The 25,293-nt window shown below is 42.2% G+C and overlaps 1 protein-coding gene across 2 annotated transcripts in view; it reads right to left on the reverse strand.

Moving 5' to 3' along the window:
- Window positions 1-5,614: 5,614 nt before the first annotated feature.
- CDC123 (cell division cycle 123) overlaps window positions 5,615-25,293 on the reverse strand; it is a 40,888-nt gene continuing 21,209 nt past the window's right edge. The window contains exons 9-13 of one of the 2 annotated variants that reach the window (XM_005510303.3): window positions 23,160-23,282; window positions 19,477-19,505; window positions 12,558-12,686; window positions 10,583-10,720; window positions 5,615-9,787 (exon numbers count right to left, since the gene is read on the reverse strand). In XM_005510303.3, the coding sequence (XP_005510360.2) occupies window positions 9,761-9,787; window positions 10,583-10,720; window positions 12,558-12,686; window positions 19,477-19,505; window positions 23,160-23,282 (446 nt within the window). In that variant the 3' untranslated portion in view covers window positions 5,615-9,760. The remainder of the gene's footprint in view (window positions 9,788-10,582; window positions 10,721-12,557; window positions 12,687-19,476; window positions 19,506-23,159; window positions 23,283-25,293) is intronic. The other variant, XM_065050183.1, reaches the window with a different exon arrangement.

Below are 25,293 nucleotides of genomic sequence, written 5' to 3' on the forward strand. Positions count from 1 at the left end.
ACTTCCTATTGGGAATAAAAAAATCTGTAAACAGCATCTGCAGCCATGTGCTCAAGGTAATAATTAAGGAGAATTATCTTTGCTATATGTATTAAAACAACATAATTGAAGTTAAGAAATTATATGTCCATATTAAAGAGAAGCAGATAATTTTTTGCTTCAGGAATTAACATCAAGCGGAGTAACTGTTTCCATACCTAGGAGGATCTCAGGCTGAATGAAAAATGAGATGCCTCAAATATGACATACCAGTTTCTGCGCTTGTAATGAGGTTCTAAGATGTTCACGGGTTTATGGAAAATGTCCTTCTCCCCAAAGCACAGGGAAACACGCTGAGCATGATCTGGGGAGTGAGAAGTAAAATGTAGTTATTTTACTGATTGCCAAGGTATTTGAAATGTCTGGTGTTTTATTTAGAATACACGCCGCTTTCTTAGTGGCTAATCCAGTAAATAAATCTCACGGGCTCTGAGAGAAGAAAGAGTCATCAATCACTGCTCAGAGCCACGCAGGCCTGACTGGTGAAAAAGCAGCAATTAGCACTCATTAGCACTTATTTCCAAGTCTTTATGGAGGAAAAGTCACCAAAAGCAAGTTGAAAGTGTCCAGATTAACGAAAATTCTTTGATTGTCTAACATTTCTCACTCAGTCATTTGGAGCTTATCTGCTAGGTAGCAGAACACAGGCAAGGCTTGTGCAGCCTTAGGTGTTGGGTCTACAGTGACTGATAAAAGAAACTTGCACTGATGGTTTTCCAACCCTTGAGATGTTCATGACAAGTTTTTCTCATGGATTCACTACTGGCTGTTGGAGAAACCCCTTTTCTTCAAGAGAGAGCTTTCAGAGCATCCTGCTCTTGCCCTTCGCCTATTTTCACATCATGTTTAATATTTTTAAGAAAGCTCTTGATCAAATTAAGTCAATAATGGCTGGTAGATTAGGAAACAGGTTGAACAACAAACACACACAGAGCATCGCCACATATGATTTTGTATCATTAAAAATTAGCGGCAAATAATATTAGTGCCTTTTAGTTGTTGTTCTTCCTTACTAAGGGTATTCACTCTGAATCCCGCAGGTAAACCCTTTGAGGCTTCCAACACAACATTTTTCCCTTTTACATGCCCAATCCCATTCTGCATCTCCTCCTCAAGAACTCCGCTATCCCTCTCCCTGATGTATACAAATACAAAAGATACCAGATGATGAGTTTTCTTCCCCTTGCTGTAAGATTAGAGAGAAAACCTGATCTCCAGGCCATCAAAATCTATCATCAAGCCCACTAGGTCTTTTTGCAGCTCACTGATGCCCATCAAACGGTTTCTATGAGAGAGTAACAGCTATTCCTGAGTTTAGCTGACTTCACAAATGGTGTTGATCATCATCTCCGGGAAAAGGGAGAAACCCCAAGGCCAGTGCTGGGGCTGGATTCCCCCTCCTCTTCATCCCCATGCGCTGAGAAAGGTTGGACCACTGCATTCCCACAGGAGATGGGGACAACCACATGCACATAGAACACCAAGGGCTTCCATGTGAAATCCACGAAATCAAGCAGGGATACAACTTTGAAAGGGCACATGGCACCCCCAGGTGAGATTTGAAGTTTGAAGGGGGCTTGTCTCACTGGATAAGGCAGAAATTTTCACCACATCTTGAAGAAGTGGGGTGAGGAAGGGTCTCAAGTAAGACTGAGCGTAAGCCATATTATCCCTGCAGGTTTCCCACACTCCCCTTGTACTTTGCTTTAGGGCTGAGATTAGAATATGTTTTTCCTCTGAGGTCTCTCCCTATTCATGTGTGCTACGTATTACTTGATTTCTTTCAGAAAAAACACAGAGCTCAGCACCTTTTTCCATATTGAAGAATTCAGATTTTTCTGTTGAATCACATTTTCTTGACATAACAATGAACTGTCCCATCAACTGTTCATTTAAAGGTGGCTCTCAGTGTGTCCCTAAGGCTGAGCTTTCAGTGGTGGCTGAATGTGCTTTGCACTCTGGCTGCTGAGACACTTCGACCCAGGTTGGGCTTGGGCAACCAACCAACCCCCCCAGTGATGCCAAGGAGCTTCCAAGCCCATAGTACAAATGTCACAGAATCCCAGAATGTCAGGGATTGGAAGGGACCTTGAAAGCTCATCCAGTCCAATCCCCCCATGGAGCAGGAACACCCAGATGAGGTTACACAGGAAGGTGTCCAGGCGGGTTTGAATGTCTCCAGAGCAGGAGACTCCACAACCTCCCTGGGCAGCCTGTTCCAGTGTCTGTCACCCTCACTGAGAAGAAGTTTCTTCTCAAATTTAAGTGGAACCTTTTGTGTTCCAGTTTGAACCCATTACCCCTTGTCCTATCATTGGTTGTCACTGAGAAGAGCCTGGCTCCATCCTCCTGACACTCACCCTTTATATATCTGTAAACATTAACGAGGTCACCCCTCAGTCTCCTCTTCTCCAAACTAAAGAGCCCCAACTCCCTCAGCCTTTCCTCACACGGGAGATGCTCCACTCCCTTCAGCATCTTTGTTGCCCTGCGCTGGACTCTCTCCAGCAGTTCCCTGTCCTTCTGGAACTGAGGGGCCCAGAACTGGACACAGTATTCCAGATGTGGTCTCACCAGGGCAGAGTAGAGAGGAAGGATGTGTCATTGCTGGCTGCACAGCTGCAGGACAAGGCTCCTGGGGCAAGAACAGCACGTAGGACATGAACACAGATCAAGGAGAAAACGTCACTTCTGTTGAATGCAGGGACACTTGAAAAGTGGCAGGTCCAGGGGATCTGGGACACTCATGGTGTTTTGTGCTGCAAGAAGAGAGGGCAGACAGCCACAACACCCCAGAACAGCCCTGACAAGTGGCTGTGTTAAATGTGGCCAAGTAAGGCAAAACCCCCCTAGAGCGCAGTGTCAATCTGCACTGGGGAAGAATCCTTCCTGACCCCAGAGCAGCGCACCCGCGGCATCTTCATGCTGAAAAAGAAGGTGCTGGTCTCCTCTAGGTGGTGACCAGCAATAGGACATGAGGAAATGGAATGAAGCTGCATCGGGGAAAGTTCAGATCAGACATGAGGAAAAGATTCTTCTCTGAGAGGGTGGTCAGTCACTGGAACAATCTCACCATGGAAGTGGTCACAGCACCAACCCTGTCAGTGTTCAAGGAATACCTGGACGATGCTCTTAGTCATATGGTTTAGTTTTAGGTAGTCCTGCAAGTAGCAGGGAGTTGGACTTGATGGCCCATATGGGTCTCTTCCAACCTGTGATTCTATGATTCAATCTTTGGCCGCTCTCCAATGACCGCTGTATTTCTTGTAACATTGTGCCTGAAATGACACATCGCAGCACACCATCCCCACATCAAACAAGATAATCTCTCTCGTTTCTTCCATCCCTCTCTCCTGCTAGCCCAGAATGACACTCGCCTTTTTCCTCCCCCAACAGCTTATTATCACCTTGCATTTAATGGTCCCTACTGCAACTGATCCACTCCCACTGTACTGCTGCTCCGCCAGCTCTTTCCCCATTTTGTACTTGAAAGTCTGATTTCTCCTTCAAACTACAGCACTTTGCGCTCGCCTTTATTACATTTCTTGTTATTTCAGGCCATTTTTCCTGAGTATTACAGCCATTTCAAATTCTGATACAGCCCTGGTAAGTGCCTGCATGTATTCTCAAGTCAGTGACAACCGCAGATTTTTATATGGGTTATTTATTTCACCACTCCAGTGATTAAATGACGTTATGGAAAAATACAGGCCCCGCAATAAAACGTACAGTGGTCTCACTCAAAATACCCTCTCTGGCTACGTACCAATAACTTTTCCAAGTGCAATTTTTCTGCTACGTTGTGATAATTTAGTTTGTTTCCTCCTTTTGCTTGTAAAAATGATATAGTGAGGCAAAGAAAGCATTACAAGCATCAGTTTTCTCTGAATCATCCATCATTTTTTCTCCATTCCCTCATCTTTTCTCACTTAATCATGTGTGTTTCCTCCCAATTTCTGCAGTTTCATTTTGATTGATCCTTACGAGTCCTCGCTATCACATTTTTCCTTTGCATTAGGGGATTGCTGCTGAGCCATTTAAAAAAGCACCTCTCTTCAGTTATTCCACCCATCATCTCCCAAACAGACCCAGGCACCAACACCCACACTTGCCAAAACTGCCTTTTGAGGTGCTTATTCTGCTCCTCTCAGCTCTTCGTCTTTTCAAGCCTTCCAATGTTGCTTTTCCCACAGATACTCATGTAGAAAATACTTCCCATTTACAACAGATTTCCCAATTTGGGGATATTGGTGGATGAGAGATCGGACATGAGCCGGCAATGTGCGCTTGCAGCCCAGAAGCCAATGGTGTCCTGGGCTGCATCACAAGGAGCGTGGGCAGCAGGTCAGGGAGGTGATTCTGCCCCTCTGCTCCGCTCTGGTGAGACCCCCTTGCAGTGCTGGTCCAGCTCTGGGGTCCTCAGCACAGGACACACGTGGACCTGTTGGACAGGGGCCAGAGGAGCCACAGAAATGATCCGAGGCTGGAACAGCTCTGCTGGGAGGACAGGCTGAGAGAGTTGGGGTGTTCAGCTGGAGAAGAGAAGGCTCCAGGGAGACCTTATTGTGGCCTTTCTGTATTCAAAAGGGCCTGATAAGAAAGATGGGGACAGACTTTTCAGCAGGGCCTGTTGTGACAGAGCAAGGGGTGATGGTTTTAAACTAAAGGAGGAGAGATTCAGGTTAGACATGAGGAAAAACTTTTGTACAATGAGGATGGTAAAACCCTGGCCCAGGTTGCCCAGAGAGGTGGTGGATCCCCCATTTCTGGAGACATCCCAGGCCAGGCTGGACGGGGCTCTGAGCAACCTGATCTGGGTGAAGATGTCCCTGCTCATGGCAGGGGTGGCACTGGATGAGCTTTGAAGGTCCCTTCCAACCCAAATCCTTCTGTGATTCCCAAGATGAAGAACAGGGACACTGCTGATGCTCAGCGTGATGTCTCCAGCTGTTCCTGAACCACAGGTCTCTGTTCCAGTGCTGCAGTTTATTTCCCCGAAGTCTCTGCAATGCCCATCAACCATTTTTGACATATATTGACACTGGGTTCCTCCTATGCGTTCCTCATAGCAGCGTACAGATGTTTTAACTCAACACGTTGCTTTATTCTCCTGCCTCTTACAGTCCCAGCTCCAATGAATAATTCATTTACATCAATGAAGTGCAAGAGTTTCCGGACACAGCCTCATGGTAGAAGCTAAGACAGAAACCAATATTCCAAGCCCCTCCACCATCTGCATTTGAACTCCAAAGACTAGAAATAACAAGTATTGATCATTTTGTTTTCTCCTGGCTAGAAATGCTGTTTAGGAGCCCCAGATCTGTCCTGAAAGCTTATTTATAACTACCATGCTTCCATGGAGGAAGATTCTGAGAAGGCAGCGCTTTTGATTGACCGGCCAACTAACCTTTCACTGCAACCTGACAGCACACATCAATGGAAGAAGCCTGGTCAGCTACTAATGGGACCTTAGAGCAGTCAGAACACCTCCAGTACTCAGGGAGTACATTGCTACAATAGTTTGCACACAGACATACGGCAGATGTTCCCCCCTGAATAAAACCACCACTCTTACTGCAGTGCTCATGTCTTTATTACTGTCAAAGTCCATAATCACATAGTACTGGTTAAGGACTCTTCAGGTCTGCACAAAAAAACCCGGTTACGGCAACAAATCTAATTTTAATTCTATATAATTTCAGTAGGATGACACATCAGAGACTTTATCTTTACAGATGTCATCAAATTCAAACAGAAATAAAGACACTTAATTCAACAGCCAGGCAAACGTTTAAGACAGATTTATTAAGCATCTAAATACCAGCGTTACCAAGTATGCTTCATGAATCAAAAGCACTGTGGTCTGTTTCTGTGGTACATAAGGCTCATCTCCTCTTAGCCAGAGATACACATTTTAAGCATTATTTTTTGAAGTGATAGACTTGCTTCCCAAACACAACCTGAACTGTATACTCTTGGCCTCTACGGTTGAAGTTATTCACCAGTTTCCGAGCTGATTTGCCTTTTTATACCCACTAACAGATACCCCGCAGTTTTCTCCAGCTGCTCGACCCTTCAGATTTGGGACAGTTTGTGAAGCCAAACTCAGTCACGCACAAAGGTACCAGAAGTGCTTTTGCACAGGTTTGTGCCACACCGATACCCATCTCCACGCTGCCACTGATCTGTTTCAGAACTCTCCCATCTGGTGACGCTTCCTTGAAAGCCTGAAACCTTGAAAGTTTAGTCTAATAGTCCACGTTGCTTAAACAGGCACCCAAAGCGCATCTCCCCCAGCACCTTTGCTCCCACCAGCTCTGCACCCCGGACATCAGCAACAGGCTAAGGACCAGATACATGAAATTTCCAGCTAAGGACATTGGATGCGGTTACGAGGATCTTCACAAGCCATACATAGTGAGCAGAATCCAACAAGTGGTATTCATCCTGCTGACACTCAGAGCTGGCTATTATTCCCCTATTTTTAGGGGTTTTTTTCAGCTATCATAGAGCACCAGTCAAAATAATATCTTTCTAAGAGGGAGGGAAAAGTGGACAGAGAGAGGTTTTAAAATTCAGATCAGTATTATCCATGCTGCTGCTTATTCTAATCTTAACATCCAGCTTAATACTAGATTGGTGGGTCAGGAAAGATGAAGATAACACTGCAAAAAAGCGGAGTCAGAGGAGAGCAAACAGAAGAGTCTGCAGCCCAGAAATACGGGAGCATCATCCCATACATGTTAACAGTTCCTGCTGATGGGGTTACTGGACCCCCATCCCCACTTGGGAGATTAAATATCACGAAGATTGGCTGCAAAACAACAAAGACACTTCTTTGGGGCTTCTGGCAGCGCTGCAGCCCACAAGCGGAGCCTCGTGGTGCTCAGACCATTCGACACAGAACAAACGCTCCGTGTAAAGCAACTGACTGCTCCCTCCTTCTAGAACTTCTCATGTCTGTCATCCAGGTGAGATTACAAACAACTTCATAGAATGTTTTAAGCATATAACTAAGAACACACAGTAGAATACTCAGCAAATGGTGATCAGAGCACTGAATCACATGAACAAGGACCTGAACAGCTGGAATTTTGTATTTTCAAACTTCTGCATGATGGCGAGAGGCAGAAACTGATTTTATGATGAATTAGAACAATGCCATATACTATTCAGTTTAAAATTGATGTGAAGCATTTTTAATGTGTCAGCATTAGCTTCCTCACCCAAGAGGAACACATATGTTAATTATCCTCACAGATCAAAAGGTCATTTGGAATGAAAATCCTTTTAGAAGAGGAATCCTTATTCTAGCAGACAACAGAATTTCAACATTTAGTTACCTGAAGCTGGAGAAAGAAGCAAAGTAAATATAATGTAGTTAAGTTGTAAGGATATGGTATTTTGGGGAACCTAATGATGTAGAACAGATTATTATAGCGGGGACTTTTTCTGTATCAGAACCTGAACATGGGACTAGTGGTTTTGCTCTGCAGCCTTTTATGGTTGTTCATTAAAACTAAGCCTATGCTAATGCCAGCATGGTACTGTGATGGTCCTTTAACCAAAGGACCAGTACAGACCAGTAACGAAGCTGTATAAGGAGCCAGGTGCTGGGCCAGCATCCAATTCCACTGCGATTTGTCCTAGAAAAGCTCAACTATAAATGCAGAACACCCACACAAGACCGTGGTTCTCGCAAACACGTGAGAGCTGTCAACAAGTCGATTGTGGACAGTTTACTTGGTGATGCCATTTTTGGGATAAATAACAATGCCAAGAAGCAAACAACTGTTAAAAAGCAACTGCTCCAGCCTGCTCACCTGAAGGGACTCTCTAGAGTGCACAGGGTCCCATCAATCTGGTCCCAACACTGTCTATGTTGTGGTGAACATCCACCACAGAAAGCTGTGATAATGGTAAATGAATCAGTGGAGCCCACAAAAAAAGGATGCAGGAAACTATCTTACAGCTTTTAACCAAGACTTGGTGTTGTTCAAGACAATAATCTGTAGCTCAGAAGCATTTATGAATTCACTGGCAATTCCAGGGCGTTTTCTGTGTAATGGAAGTGTGGTTAGATCATTGCAATAGTTGTTAAGTTATGGCTAGAAACTTTAAAAAAAGCTTTGTTGATTTTTTAAAAAGTTTTTAAGTTCCTACCTGATTTAAAGACATTTATACTCAAATAATCCCTCTGATAAAGGTGAGAAAACTCATCCGGAGTCCTGCAGTGGGGCAGGATTAGGTAGAGCCCAGCCCTGAGTTAATGATCATCTAATTTGTGTACAAAAAGATACTGAGAAGGAGATTCCATCACTTCAAGGGTAGGTCTTGTACTCTCAGATGCCAGCAGCCTTAAATCTGTGATGTTGCATCAATATATTTGGTAGAACTTGTTTCTTAATCTGCATACCCTGGAACTAGAGTAAGTATTCATTCAAAACTGAAGCTAAATAAAGCCAGTAAGTAATAATTTAACATCTAAACTCAGATTTGACATCTAAGAACAGACTGTAACCGAGCACCGTATCAATTTGAAGCAAGGCAAAGAAACATGAACAGCTTTATATACACACGTGAAGTATCACATAACTGGTCTGAAATAGGAACCCGTTTCCAGGGGCCATGAGCACCTGCAAATGTCCTTTTGTTTCTGCAGGAATTGTGCAGTTAACACGTTATCAGGCAAACACCAACAGCCAAAAGTTAATTGATTCTTCACCCAAAATGGTCCTCCCACCACCTCCTAAATAACAGCAATTGGTAACCAGAGCTTCCGTTTTCCCAAATTTAGCCAAGCCTCCTTTTATACAAAAAACATTAAGTACCTAATGAATGTAGAATTTTAAGAACTGAAAGGGTAATTTGTTTTCTTAAGAAACTTAGAGATGTGACAGAAAAGAAACAAGACTGAGCCCACATATAAAACTACAGGTTGACGTTACGTTTAACTATTTCTATTAAAGCCACAGGTGTCTAGTGTGCAATCATGTTAAAAAATGAGTTTCATGAAGGCTTTACTATGAAAATGAAATGAAATTGGGTGAAGTTTAACAAATTTCATGGCTTTAGCTACTGTAAAAATACTACTTTCCTTGAAATACATTCAGAATTTCAGATTCCTGAAATGCAAATTTTTCAAACCTTTAAATAGTCTACTCTAGCTACAGCTGTTCTCCGAAATGAAGTACTGGCCCTCATAACGAAGAAATAGAAGTCCCCAAACAAAGTCAATTTACAATTTAAAAAGGTTTCTACAGAAAAATCTGTACATTCCTTTCTTTCCTTGTAACTACACTATATTTTAAGCAAGACTGTGCCTAGGTTCAGAAAATGCTTGATGTTTTAACCGCACAAGCATTAAATATTGTCATATTTATCACTGAAGAGTGGCTGGCACACTTCAGCGGCATCAATCTTCACATTACGGGACGGGAAAGCAGTCGCTCAGTCACACTTGGATTGTCGCTTGCTTGCACCGTGGAATAATTGCGTTTAACCTGGATTCCAGTGAGAACTCACCCTCACCTCTCACGTTTCCCTGAAAACGCTTTTCTACGCTTTCATATAAACCAGAGACACAGGATGAACAGCTCTTCAGTTCTTTCACTGACTATAAGAAGCAGGTTTTTCTTTAAATCGATAGTTTAATAGTTATGCTAAATACAGCTTTTGCCACATTTCTTGCTTGTAATTCAGTGTAATGCTTCTTGGTGCCTCAGTCATCATCTTGCTGATTTCTTTTCTGTCAAGGGAATGGGAGAGTTCATAATGTTAGAACACAGTTATCTGAAGGAAGAGCACTAATAAATCACGACAATTAGTTCCAGATACAACGGGTATTAGACAATGACTGCATTTCTAAGCCATTTTTTGAATGGTTATGTTTCTAGCAAATGGAACAGAGCAATATTAACCCTTCCCCCCACCCCAAACTATAGGATTTTATTTCCACTAGAAAACAAGATTTGCCCTGTACATTCACCAACAGCACATACAAGAACCAGAAAACATGTTGGTGGTGGCAGATGTCAGTGGTGAAGATGAAGGCAACTCGTCCCCCCTTTCCTCCCTTAAAATATGTCATGTTTTCATGTCACTGTTCAAAGGAACAAAGAAATATTATATTGAAAAAGCAACAAGTGTTGAAGGTTTTTTCCTAATATACTTATCTTCTAACTTTTAAAGAAGTTCTTAAAAGCATTAGCTTCAGCCAGTCAACAAATGCATTTCCATTTATACTACATTTGTATTTACGTTTAAATAAGAAAAAACACATCTAGGTCCTTCAGTAGATTTGTCAAACTACATTTGTTGCTTCCCGTAAAGACAAAATTAATTAGCTGAAGTGAGATCGGGATGAAAGCTTGCTCTTTATCACTTAAAATCATATCAACAATACATTTTATGATGGCTTCACTCATTACTTTTTCTGTAATTATAGAAACTACATTAATTACAAAAGCACAACTCCAGGCACTTTGATGTTGCCATTTCACAAAGATGGAAGGGCAGCAATTTTTTTTTCAGTGCTTCTTACCAGTTTAAGAAAGTCAATTAATTTGTGAACATCCTCTCCCGTCGAAAGGTCCACAAAGTCTTTGGGCAGCCGGTAGCTCAGGTACGGACTCGGCTGGACGGTAACTTCACTGTTCGTACAACGGAAAACTGGAGAATCCTTTGGAAAAGATATTGGATAAGACAAGAAGGGTGTTCCCCAGGGTCCCTTCCAATCCCAAACATACTGTGATACTGTGATACTGTGAAAGCGAATAAAGCTAAAAATGTTTCTTGAACTCCTCGGTGAGACTGAGTCACTTTGCCAATGAGCTTATTTGGCATTCATTCAACTAAATCCATGTTTTCAAAAAATTGTGTGTTTCTTATTAAAAATTCTGTCCACTTAAGAGCAAAAGTTAAAATGTTAATAACAGTCAAATAAAGGCATTAACTCCCTCACTTTAAAGTTTCTACATTGTATCAATTATTCATGCATTTAATATACATACAGTTTTAACAGTGCTATAATAATGGAGTTATAAGGAACTATAGGCAATAGTATCTCCATAAATATGTGGGTAAAGAAAATCTTTACAATATAACCCCTAAACTTGTCTTCACAGGTTCCTTGTTTAAACCCATATTTGCAAATATAACTTTACTGAAATTACATTCTAAGCTTTACAACCAATTCACTTACTGAAGGAAAGAATATTGCCATAAAATATCAAAAAAACCCCTCTAAACACTCAATGGTAGCAACAGGTTTTGTGTAACATGATATGATTTTCAGATCAACATATCAACATGCAACATAATTGCCCACTGTATGGCTTTATTTTTAAGGCAGAAGTTCAGTAACTTCACACCAGACTCTGTGGTGGGACTTAAGCTGAAGCATGAAGACAAGCGATTTGACGTTTCATCCAGGTTTACACCAGAGAAAAGTGTGTAAAGCATCTGGCACAGAAAAATCAATCCTCAAAACAAAATCCAGGTGTCCCATGGACAGCTCAAGAATTGGGAGTGTGTTTTCACACAAGATACACAGCTTTTAGGAGGAAAGTTTATGGTTTTCATATGGCAAGAGACACGCGGCGGGATGAAGAGAAGATGGCATGAACAACGTCCTGAAGGGTGGTGGGTTTCCCTTTATGAAAATGCCGACAGAACTAAAGCAAAGCTTAAACGTTAAAATCAGCTCAATAGCGTACGTCACTTCAGTTACCTCGAATGCAGTTGAAGAGCTAGAAAATATAGAGAAGCCCACACTGAGTAGTCATCTCAGATGACTACCAAGCGCTTCCCAAGATCCAGTAACGTGCTACTTTATGTGTTCTATCCAGCTCTCCAAGGACTCGTCAATACGTGAGGACTCCATCTCAAGCATGCAGTGAGAAAAAAGCTGGAGTACAAATAAATGACGACTATTCCTCCCTCTCTGTACTAACGGGAAGTTATTTGGGGTTTTTTTGGAGGCAATGCAGCTTGGAGGAGGGATAGAAAAGCCCTGCTCTGTAAATCCAGGGAGTTCAACCAGAGGACAAAGCTCCCCTAAGGGTATTCCATATGAGGAAGAGACAGAAATTAAGCTTCTTTTTGCCTGTCCCCAAACATAAATCTGGAACTCTGGGAAAGTGTATGACAGATATCAGGAACAAAGCAGAACTTTAAGTGATGAAATAGAAAAGTAACCGATTTTAAGAGGAGTCGAAAAGAGCACATAAAAACTGCAGAAAAGCAAGTTGTGGGGCATTTTCTTTGCAATGTGGTCAAAGCTGCAATGTGGGCTTGTATTCTTTGAAGTAAAAATTCCCTTGCAGACATCTAAAACTCACGTGCGATGCTTGTTGAGATTAACTACTGTCTAAAAAAGCAGACTTTACTTACAAAGAGTTTATGTTTCATGAGTTAAAGGTTTTCCGTTTACTTCAATGAGATTCGCATCATAATTTGACTCTAACGAAGAAAGAAGAGGCCAAAACGCCTGTTGGGTTTGTCAGGCAGGGCTGTACCTGCTCTGTGGCTTCCCCTTCACCCTGGTATCCTTTCAAGTTTGTCCCAGAGGTCAGTTCTTCCCAGGTAAACAGCAGGGAGTCTGTTACTTCACCAAATGGGTTAAAATCAATCAACCAAATCTTACCCTGCAGTGGAACAACAGAAGAGTTAAAACAAGTCACAGAATTGAAACAAACAAAACCAGAATATTACTGCAGTATGTCTTCAGATAAAAAGATGTTAAAATCACTTGGTTTTAAGCACTTAAAATATTCTGACATCCCTTCCATTACACACAGTTTTAAAACACAGCAACCTGTGGCTTTATTTTTTTTTAAACAGAAGATCAGAGAGCGCTCAAATAAACTGAATTCAGTTCTACGCAAGGTGCTTTCAGGTGAGACCACTGTCTAATCCTCAGGGTCCTCCAAGAAAACACCACCACAAACCAGCCAACCAAACCAAACCAGAACAAATCAACCAACCACACACCCAAACAGAGATGTTGCTTTCCATCAAAAGCCACCTCAGCACTCTGTCCATTCGCAGTCCACAAGAATTGCTGTTCTGGGTCTCAGAAGGGACACTAGAAATACAGAGCAGGGTCTGCAAAATACTAGTGGAGACCATGGAAGCCAAAAGGTGCTGCACAGATATAGATAAATAAAGAATAACTTAAAGGCTTTAAAAAACATAGCTATTACTAGTAGTCCAGACTAGTTTCTCCTGCCTCATCTTTAATAATTTGTGTTCCAAACAGTTCTGGTAGCATGCACAACAGCATCCCTGTTTAAAACTGAAAAACGAAAGCAGAGAGACTAAAACAACATATTAAAGGTGATGGGAGCAAGAAATAGTTTGTGTTCCTCGAGTCATCTCGAGGTAGAACCCCCAGCACTGGGCCATCTTTTCTTACCTAAGAAAGTGTCATCTATTCTAATAAACCATTATAATAAATTATAATGAAATACGACTACAACTGCTAGTAAAAATTTACAAAACAAGTACTACATCTGGAAGAAGTCAGATCTATCAAATATGGAAAGAAAGAGATTTATGTTACATGAGCAGCACCGAAGAGTTTTATTTTGTTTATTAAAGATGAACTGGAACTGGAAACCAAACCTGAAGACTGTGTAGATACTAAAAACTTCTTCTGCTTTCTCTTTCTTTCCCCGATTCCCGAAGGATCTTCTTTCTTTAAAAGATCTTCCCCATCTTGATACAAACCGCAAATATATCCAATGATTTGCACTACAGCCATCTGGTTTCTAACTTATCAAGATGCTTTTGAAGCCTTCAGTCACAAAGGAGTTCAGAGACTTCCCCTCCCAGGCACGCTGCACAAGCCACTAACGCACTATACAATAGGAAACATATAGAAACATACAGCAGAGAGTAGAAATGCTCTGGCTGCTTCATTACCAACCAGAGCCAGCTGCTGATGCAGGTGGGGGCAGTCCCAGCACAGACAAACCCAGTGATAACACTTGTAAACTGGAACTGGTTGCACATGGGCTTTCACAGGTCTGTGGGGGCAGAGGGTCCAGCTCTTGCAGAGCAGATTTCAAGATGCAAATGCACCGTAACAGCAGCACCGACACAAGACGGCTACAAAAAATGGCAGGGACACAGACCTGAGTGTATTCTTACTTGTTTCGGAAGGGTGAAGAAGCCCTAATTCGTGTGGCTAAATTGCAACCTCACTGCACTAATATTGATGGTGCCGGCGCAGAGAGCAGACAGGGGCAAGCTCTGCTCTCATCTTCCATGTCTGTTCCTCTTCAAACGGCAGTCACAAATTCTAAGTCATGTTTTACTTTTGCTAATGGGGACATTTTGTTAGCTCCAAGGCAGCAGGAGCAGGAATCTGTAATTCTAGATTCATTCTATCACACTAGAAAAACAAGCTAATGAACCAATTTAATCACAGACAGAAGCAACGGCTGGCAAAGTTCATCCAGCAGTTCAGAGAATCTTTCCTTGCATCAGAAATGTTTACACTTTATAAAGTGCTTTCCTCACTCCAAATACATGAAACTCAGCTTTTTCATAGGAACTCAAGATCATTTTTCTAGAGAAGAAATGCACCCTAGCAGAAATAAAAAAGAAAATTGGTTTTAAGGCTACTGGAAGGCACACCTGGTTTTTGTGAGCACCCAGCAGCATTTCTTGCTCCCTGCAGACAGCAGAACATGAGCTACAACACCAGCTGTTTCCTTGAGATGGTCTTAAACCTGCACTGAGCTTTGGTAGCTGTAAATTCATGACAAGTGGCAAAACAAACTAAATATTTCTTTCGAGGGCTCAGTAAAGGGTGTGTATATAATTCTGGGTCAGTAATCAAATTGTCTTAAGATTAAATGCTCTTTCAAGTCTTACACGCAATGTCATGATTTAAATGTGGTTAAAGACGACTTGCACTGTGTATGTAAAGAGCAGGAGTGTAGCTATCTATTTGCAATCTTCTGGTATTAGTAACCTTTGTCATATGAGAGCACAGAAATGCATGAGGCAGAAAAGCAAAGTTGTGTGTTTCTGGAGGGAAAAAAACCTCACTTGTATTACATAAAACTTTTTCTCTCATCCTGCAGGAAACAATAGATTTACAGTATCATGTCAGCTTCACGCTTTGTTTTACTAAAGCATTAAGCAACGTGCTGCTGAAAGGAAGTAACTATGACAAAGGCTGTTCAAAGGAAGTTAAAAGTTAGATAAAATGCAAACCAAAGTGTTATACCTCCCCGAGTCCAGCTGCACCTTCGTGCACAGTGACAACGCCCACAGGCAGAGACACAAGCACCAGTCTGCACGTTACCAGCAGTGGTCTGGAGCCCTCACTGCTCACTCACTGTCCTACCGCAGTGACTTGTCTTGAACTTGGTTACAAGTGTTAGAGCCACGAAGATGCTGAAGGGAGTGGAGCATCTTCCTTATGAGGAAAGACTGAGGGAGCTGGGGCTCTTCAGCTTGGAGGAGACTGAGGGCCCAGCTCATTAATGTTCATAACTGTGTAAAGGGTGAGTGTCACGAGGATGGAGCCAGGCTCTTCTCAGTGACAACCAATGATAGGACAAGGGGCAATGGGTTCAAACTGGAACACAAGAGGTTCCACTTAAATATGAGAAGAAACTTCACAGTGAGGGTGACAGAGCCTGGAACAGGCTGCCCAGGGAGGTTGTGGAGTCTCCTTCTCTGCAGACATTCAAACCCACCTGGACACCTTCCTGTGTAACCTCATCTGGGTGTTCCTGCTCCGGCAGGGGGATTGGACTGGATGAGTTTTCGAGGTCCCTTCCAATCCCTGACATTCTGGGATTCTGTGTTAACACCTGGGAGATACGCAAAGAGCAACAGCAGAGCTGATCCTCAGGCTTGTCAGCTGTTGCACGATGATTGTGAACCGTTAGCAGAAAAAAAAAAAAGAAAGTGGTGAATCCAAATTAAAACAGGCTACCAGTCCAGCAAGGTAACCTGTTCAGGACTCGGTCTCTAGGTCACCCAGCTTGGAATCACAGAATGTCACGGATTGGAAGGGACCTCGAAAGCTCATCCAGTGCAATCCCCCTGCCGGAGCAGGAACACCCAGATGAGGTTACACAGGAAGGTGTCCAGGTGGGTTTGAATGTCTCCAGAGAAGGAGACTCCACAACCCCCCTGGGCAGCCTGTTCCAGGCTCTGTCACCCTCACTGAGAAGAAGTTTCTTCTCAAATTTAAGTGGAACCTCTTGTGTTCCAGTCTGTACCCATTACCGCTTGTCTTACTTGGAAGGCTGTATGACAGCGTTTCTTCCTTAAAAATATGACTTTACTGCAAAGTCGGATGAGCTCGGTGAAGAAAGCATAACAGGAAAGGCAGGGACATAAAAGCTTGTTCTCAACCAGGCCACCACCGCTTCTCTGCCACCCTCCAGCTCAAGGAGCAGCACCTGTGGCAGTGACTCCGAGCAGCCTCTCCAGTAACCAAAGCAAGCACGGGGTGGGGGGTGCACTCGTTCACAACCACATCAAAGAACAAGCTTCTCCAAGCTGAATATTTAGAGTTGAAAGAATTTAAAATAAGCAGACATGGGACATTTCTCTTGTGCTGTAGGTGAGGTTGCTGTGCAACTGGCCCTATGAGGAGCACAGGCTCTGGAAATTAATCACTCAATATTCTTCTGCTACCCGTAACACACATACAAAGAGAGTGATGAATAATACAGTTGCAAACCACAAAAGTAGGAGTGAAAGGAGGAGGATCTGACACACAAAGGGCTGTCTGGCACTTTACAAGACCTGAGGGCAGAAGGCACCTAGAGATATCCAGAAACAGATGTATTTTATCTTGGCAGATGAAGAAATGCTGCTCATTTGAGATCGCACAGGCTGAAACCTTTTACTTCAATAATCTGTCTTCATGCCTCAGCTGTGAGGCAGAGCACCCAAGGGCAGAACCTGGTCCAAGGCTCAAGTGTTGCTCATCATTTCAGCCGGCAGCATCCTCAGGTCTGACCAGCTCAGCCTGGACAGGTAATTTTTATTACCATTCAGCACAGATGGTTTGAGTCCATGGCCTAATTTTAGGTACATACATTAAAAGTTGTTCTGAGTAACAGTACAATAGTTGTTTTCCACAACACACATTCCTGCTTAGTTTCTGTTTTGCCAACTATGGCATGATTTACCATGACACAACTACAAAATACTTTAGTGACATTCCAAGTCAGAAACAGGACTTACTACAAAATACTCCAAATTAAAATAAAAACCTTCTCCAATCCCACAGCTGTGAACAAGTCACACAGTGAGACTCACAAACGTACACAGCAAAAGTATATAGCCTTTTTTTTTGCGTTTCTACTATAGGATTTGGGCAGAAATTTAAGGTAAAACAAAGATTCACTTCTCATGCTCTACTATCATTTCCAAAATCAGGTTGTGATTCCCAAAATAAGGTTTTGATACTTAAGGCTGCATAATGCATTTTTGCTTGTGGCTGCTTTTAAAAAACTACATGTGTGCCTTTCAAGAACAAAACATCTGACCTACTTCTCTCTGCTGATACTAGGAGAGGTCAAGGTGACTCAGATTTTGGCACCTGCAGTTCAGCTGGGACATTTCTCCCCATTCCATCACTACCCGGATGTTCTGATCTGCCGAGCACTCGGAGCCACAGCTGGAGCAGTTCAAAAAGAAAAACATTAACTTCCACGTGTCACCAACTTGGCATGCCACATTCATCTACTCTTTTGACAACTATTCCTTCATACCCTTCCATATCACAGTATCACACAGTATCACATTATGTTTGGGATTGGAAGGGACCTCAAAAGCTCATCCAGTCCAATCCCCCTGCTGGAGCAGGAACACCTAGGTGAGGTCGCACAGGAACATGTCCAGGCGGGTTTTGAATGTCTCCAGAGAAGGAGACTCTTCAACCCCCCTGGGCAGCCTGTTCCAGTGTCTGTCACCCTCACTGAGAAGAAGTTTCTTCTCAAATTTAAGTGGAACCTCTTGTGTTCCAGCTTGATCCCATTACCCTTTGTCCTATCACTGGTTGCCACCGAGAAGAGCCTGGCTCCATCCTCATGGCACTCACCCTTTATATATTTATAAACATTAATAAGGTCACCCCTCAGTCTCCTCTTCTCCAAACTAAAGAGACCCAGCTCCCTCAGCCTTTCTTCATAAGGGAGGTGCTCCACTCCCTTAATCATCTTCATTGCCCTACGCTGGACCCTCTCCAGCAGTTCCCTGTCCTTCTGGAACTGAGGGGCCCAGAACTGGACACAATATTCCAGATGTGGTCTCACCAGGGCGGAGTAGAGGGGCAGGAGAACCTCTCTCGATCTACTAACCACCCCCCTTCTAATCCACCCCAGGATGCCATTGGCCTTCCTGGCCACAAGGGCCCAGTGCTGGCTCATGGTCATCCTGTTGTCCACCAGGACCCCCAGGTCCCTTTCCCCTACACTGCTCTCTAATATGTAATTTCCCAACCTACACTGGAACCTGGGGTTGTTCCTGCCCAGATGCAGGACTCTACACTTTCCCTTGTTAAATTTCATCAGGTTATTCCCCGCCCAACTCTCCAGCCTGTCCAGGTCTCTGGATGGCAGCACAGCCTTCTGGCGTGTCAGCCACTCCTCCCAGCTTAGTGTCATCAGCAAACCTGCTGATAGTACGCTCGAAGTGTACTATGTAATATATGAAGTACAAGTTAGTTTCCAACCTCACAAGGACAGGCTGAAGAAATGATTAGTTTTGATGAGCTCAGATGCTACAGGGAAAACCACCACAGAGGGAAAAATAATAAACAAACCAACCCACAAACACACCCAAGGAATGATTTTTTCAAATGAAAAAGTGGTAAGAATCCCCCACATTATTTTTTTTAGCAAGCAAAAATATCACCCTCACCTTATTCTTTTTTAATATCCCAGCCATTCTGGCTGAATGTTCAAGTACATTTCAGTCAAAAGCACCCAGAGTAAACACTGTGCAAAGGGAACCTTAGCAACAGGTAGTGCTTCGCTAAGACAATTCAGTAATGCTGCATGATATTAATTAAGTACCCATCTTAAAAGAAAGCTAAATTGCCTTCTGTAGATTCAGAGAACTGACAGAATTGCAGCTGAAACCAAAATTACGTGCATTAAGACAGGCTTCTCCTCTGAAAGATATTTACTAAATAACCACATCACTGCCACAGACATATTTACACCCCTAATCCTCTTATTCGCCTGTTGTGGAGAGTGTCTAGCATAGAAAAAGATGAAGGGAACAGAATTATAACATCAAGTAGGTTGCTGTGATTTTGGATTTATTATTATTTTCTTTTCCTCGCCAGGACCACTTCTAGGAAGATGAAGCTGTTATTTGCTGCATCTCTGTAGCATTCCAGGAAGAATTTCCACAGAATAAACAACTCTATACAACCCATTGTTCACTTACCCTGCTGTCTCTGTACACATCGAAAACAACTGAAAAGGAGAAAAGAAAAGATGTTAATCTTAAAAGATACATAATATCACAGAAGATGTCTAAATCTGAATAGATACTTGTATACACAGCATAACCAAAGTCAATATGTCTAAAGAACTGCACGCCAGAATTAGGTTAATTTCCAAGAGGGAAACGAAACATTTAAAGAACTACTGCTAATGCACTAAGAGATCAGCTGCTGGGTTTTTCCATTTAATGCTGTTTTCTTCTGCTGATCTTCCCCTCAGTGTAGAACATTTGATAAACTCTTAGCCCAGAGAGAAGCTTATCTTGGACATTACTCCTGTCTGGTTTACAGCAAACCCGAGACGTTTCAAGGAAGGATCGAGACTCCACTGCGCAAGACATTGCACAAACATTTAATGAGAGAAAGTTCACACTTGACGGGGATTAGGACTTGAGCAGACAACGAGACAAACAGGTTGCGGGAATAAAGGGGTTGGTGGGTGTGCTGAGGAGGAGGTGGCAGAGAAATGGCTGTTTCACGTAACCCAGAGCAGATACAGAACACCCACGGATTCTCCACAACTCTTTCAAGCAGAGTCTTTGCTCCTGGGTGCTTGACGCAAAGCTGCCTAGCGCAGCTCCGTTGTTATCCCAACCCTTGGCTTAATGAAGCGTGAATCATTATACATGCATGTTTCTATGAGCTTCTGTTCCATGTGGTTAAACAAACCTTTGTCTTTCTATTCAGCTAGGAAAATCAACAGATAAGCATTCAGGCATGGCTATGTGTAGATATTGTACCGGTTTAGCAGAAAGAAAGAAAAGCCTGATTTAGAAAAACCTCAGATAAATGCTGTATTGTCACTTCCTTCGCTAATAAGGAAGGGAATATTTCGGCTAAGAGATTTCCCAATACATGTGGGATAAACTAAACTCAGGATGTGACTGAAGAACACTTGAGCCTCAGCGACTGCTCAGGAAGCTGCCTGTCACCGACAGGGATCTTGATTGATCATGTTCCCTCATGTGAAGCTCCTCAGCAGCTCAATCTAACATTTCACGCGAAGTTGGCCAGGCTAAGGGCAAACCACAACTCAACAGCACCAAAGTCAGTCACGTCACTGGTTTTGACCATACAGGCTAAAACTTCACACAGCTTTTTGTGTAAGCTCAGTTACGTCCATTTAAAATGTCACTCCGGAATGAAATGTTACTATTCTCTCGAGAAGACAAGCCCTTGGTGGCTAAGCCATCCATGTGAAGAGAAGCACAGCAACCCTAAGCTTTTTCCTCCAGCTGTTCAACTGAATTTGTTGTCTGTACCGTGTACTCTCATTAGTCAAATTTCATTAATGGAAAACATGCATCTGTGCTTTATTATAAAATGATGCCTGTCAGCTTAAAGCGAGCCTATGGCAATCATTGAGGACCACGGCATTTAGCAGGATTTACGTCCTTGTTAAGACTGATTGAACATTGGTGAGTAGTTCAGGACACTCAAGAACACTGAACAGAGAAGAAAACCTGAACTGTTCCCTCTTAGGGACCACCTCAGAGCAGAAGTGTCATATGCCAGCGAGACTGTAGTAGCAATTGTAGCAGCAATTGCTCAAAATGGAGGGTAAGGTTAAGCCAAGGCTCAACTCTACAGTATGTATTGATACTGTTCTTACTGGGCTCTTATGAAAGGTATTGAGTAGGTTCTGACATCTTTTAGAAGTATTTATAAAGCATTCACCCATCTGTTATCCTACTGCTCTGAGTCTGCAATGCTTCAGCTGCTCTGACTCAACTCTTCCATCTGGAGATGCTACCAGACCAACTGGAAAAAGCAGAGCAAACAGCACCAAAACCCCCAAAGAAACAAGAAGTCGGGAAAAAGAGCTATAATACCTTTCCTTTTAAAAGCAAACAAACAAGCAAACCCAGATTTTTGTTGTTAACAACACATATGCTACCAGACAGTGGATCAAGGGATATGATGTGGGATGAATGAAAGGTGGTAAAAAACAGAAAACGTTCTGTGCGTGGCATTTCTCTGCAGACAGACAAGTCACCAGCATTTAGTGCCCAGGAACAAAAGGTTAACAAACCTTCATCCCAGAAGGTCACCCTGAAACCTCCTTTTCCCAGAAGGTAACTCAGACGATATAGTTTTACATCCTTTACATAAGATGACTCTTCAGACCTTTCAGTTCACCAAACAGCAGCTTCAGAGCCTAAATCTAGGCATTGGTTTCCAAAAATAGTGCCCTGAATTATTATCTATTGGTTGATTACATACCAGCTAAAATTATGTTGGAACACAGCAAATTAAAAGATGGTAATTAGGTTGTCAGATCTATATGACTGATCTTACTTTAAAACATGAAGGATCTAGATCTATCAAACTAGTATACTGATTTCCAGACTACTAGATTTCTCCAAGCAGTGGTCCTTGAGAATGTCTCTGGACTGAAATAAAGGAATTCTGCAAATTATTAAGAATTTTATTACAAGATAAACTGGCATTAAAAGGTATCTTTTTCAGCAAATCAGACAGGACGAATCTATTCGACTGCTCTGGTGGCTCAGCAAAATAATTAACCATGTTCAAAACGTACCTAAAGGTTGAGTATTCAAGGCTTTACAGAAGACAAACATAATTGTTTGTCAGTTGTATTATGTATTTGACTAAACCGAGGTTTGGCCCATGCCAGACCCGATTTTAATTCCTTCATCATATTTTTCACCACTGTTGATCACCCATCACAAGAAGACACTATTCTGTTCTCACTAAGCCATGTCAGGAAACTATTTTCAATAAAATTTGTAAGGGACTCCACATTTAAAGAACAAGACAATGTACTTGGGCTGTTTAGGTGTATCCAGTATCATGGCCTTCATTCAAAAGTTTCAGCAGCTAAACTATGCATCAACATTCTCACAGAAATTATTCTAACTTCTTGAAAATAAACTCACAAATCCTTTCTGAAAGGAATAAATCATTAATTTAGCTGCGACCATTTGACAACATCTTTATGAACAAGTATTCCGCTTGCTACTGGATGCTTTTTGTTAAGCATTTCCTACCTCACTCCTCAGGTTTAGACTTTTTCTTAATTAAAAACAATTAGAAGGGGAAAAAGCCTTAAAAACTTCATTTGCTGTGTCTTCCTGAAAAGCTCCAGCCTATTCCTTCAGCGTTTTTTTGCTCCCACTTTTATAATAATTCAAAAACTACATTGCTCTGCGTGCTCCAGCCACGAGCAATAAGACTCTCCCAAGTCAAAAACAAACAACCAAACCAGCCCTTTGAGAGCAATAGCTATGAAGAGAGGGATACAGCCACAGACTTAAAATATTGGGGATGCCATTTTTTTGGTTGAGAAATACTTGTTTTGACAGTTGAATCTCCAGCAGTAAAGTGGCATTGAGCACGCTGCAGCTTGGTGTGCTGTGGAGGGAACACATTTGGCCCAGAGATGGGCAGGAGGACACGGCTCTTTTCTGTGGAGTTTGCCCTGCAAGCCCTTTTGATTTCAAACCCTCCTGTACCCTGCAAAAGAACTCCAAAGAGACAGACCCTTCATTTCTGTTTTTAAGTCTTTGTAACTCTGTGTGCAATAAGTACTTGAAAACTTTAATAAACATCTTCCTTCCCCTCCCCGTGGCCCCCTTGTTAATTGAAGGCTTAAGATACTTACAGTCTTCATCCAAGAATTTATACTGGATGTGTTTCTTGAAAAACTCCTGTATCGATCTACAGATTTCCTCATGTTGCTTAGAGATGTGGTCGTAGTATTGAGTGTAGTCCCTCTGCGATATACCTGTCAATAATTTCAAGTGATTACAAAGAGCTTTAGGCATGCAAAAGAAAGTCAGCTAGACAAAAATGCAGTCATCATCTATATTGGAGAAGATGGAGTTCTGCCAAGTTTCAATCATTAAGAATTACTTACTGTTTGGCTTTATTCTCCAATACTTGGAGCACTTCCACCAGGAATTTGTTCCTTGAACAGTCTGCCCTACATTTTTTCCAAACCTCATTTTATAAGTTCATGCTTTGACTATTTTTAAGTGAACTTCAGGAGGAACCTTTGCCTGAGTTCAAATTTCTAGTTCTTGTCTGTTCCCTTCAGTGTTATTCCCCCTGGTTGCTCTGGTCAAAAACTGTTTCTGTTCTGTAGTGAGAAGAACTTGGAACCACAAAATAAGCATTAGAAAAGACGATAGATCCTAGTTTACTGTAAAGATCCTCATTTAATCAATTTTTTAAGGGTGGAATAAAGCGTACCCATTTGATAATGCACCGCAGGTGAAACCTTAAATCCTAAAATCAACGGGATGGCATGCAGTCTAGTACCTTATTTCTCCCATTCACCCATCTTGAGGGCTTTCTTGCCTATCTGACATCAGATAAACTATCCCAGCTACACCATGAGCTCTTAATTTCAGACTTTTGTTCACCTACAAGACAGTTTAAGCTGACATCAGTTGGATTGTATACTTGCACACAACTCAGTTGGCAGAAGTTCTCATAGTTCTCATAGTTGTCAACAGAAGCCACTGCAATATCCTGCTGCACAAATATCAACTCAAGACCTGCCCCGTCAATGCAGAATGAGTAACTCATGATATTCAGGGGAAGAAAAAGCCAGAATCCTCCACGAAAGATCTATCAATGATAGCAGTTTGCTATTTTAACCATATACAAACCACAGAGATTACTATAAGACAATGCTGTCTACCTCCAAAGATACGCTCTTTAAAAAAGTTCATGTAAAGTTTATTATGTCAGTGGAACTCTGAATTATTAATACCACTGCAAAGCTTAACTCAAGTCTAAAAACAAAAACCAAGAGATGGTGGCATCTCAAGGGATGCAGATGCGTAACTGGAAAATCATTTACTACATTGTGCAAGTGTCACCCCTTAGTTTGACTGACAGGCTTATTAATTTTAAGAGCATGGGAACAGATTGTGAAAAATCTTGGAACTGCCTTCAGAAATGCAGCTGGAGTGCTAGCTAAAAAACCTCATACTGATAGATCTAGTAGGTTTCAAAACCTAGTAATGAAATACACAGAGTGTTTAATCAGCCAGCATACAAATTCTTTGAGGTACTTGAAAGTAAATACATATTCTATAATAAATCTACATTCAAATGTTTTAGAGGTTATTACAGTGACACAAATCTCTGGCAGTTGTGTTCCAGCAGTGTGTAACAGGATAGGATTTAGCTCTTCTCCCCTTCAAAAAAGCCACGTCAGCAGCCATTAAGCAATAGTGGCTTAATGGAGAATTTCTGCTATTAGCAAGATAAACCCTGTTACAGAGAACTGTAATAAACCCTGCAAGAGAATGGGAAGATGAGAGCAGAAGCCCCAGAACGAACAGCCAAATAAAAGAGCTGTGAGAACAGAATGTGTTGACAGCACCTGGATTAGCACATCCCAAAACATCCACGTGCTGCCCCTTAGACCACCCAGATCAGAAAACGAAGAACAGGGAGGACATTCCTAACGATTCACAGAGGTGGGACAGGATGGAGACGCACACTGCTGACAGTTCCTAACAGGTACAAAAAGGCACATCCAAAATAAGGCAGGAGAAACAATGAGGACTAAATAACTAATACCCCTTCACTTCCACATCATCATGAGGAATCCTGGACAGACCACGTGTATATACGCATCTTGGTGCTTATGAATATGTAGGTACGAGACAGACAAAATGAGCAAACTTGGTTTTATTTTGAAGTAAAAAAATCACCTTCTTTCCTATGAAGTCTGGATTAGAGCTTTGCTACATCGCTGCTGTAACATTTCCTTGTTAGAA

This window comes from Columba livia, chromosome 1 (assembly GCF_036013475.1).
Source record: "Columba livia isolate bColLiv1 breed racing homer chromosome 1, bColLiv1.pat.W.v2, whole genome shotgun sequence".
Lineage (NCBI taxonomy): Eukaryota > Metazoa > Chordata > Aves > Columbiformes > Columbidae > Columba > Columba livia.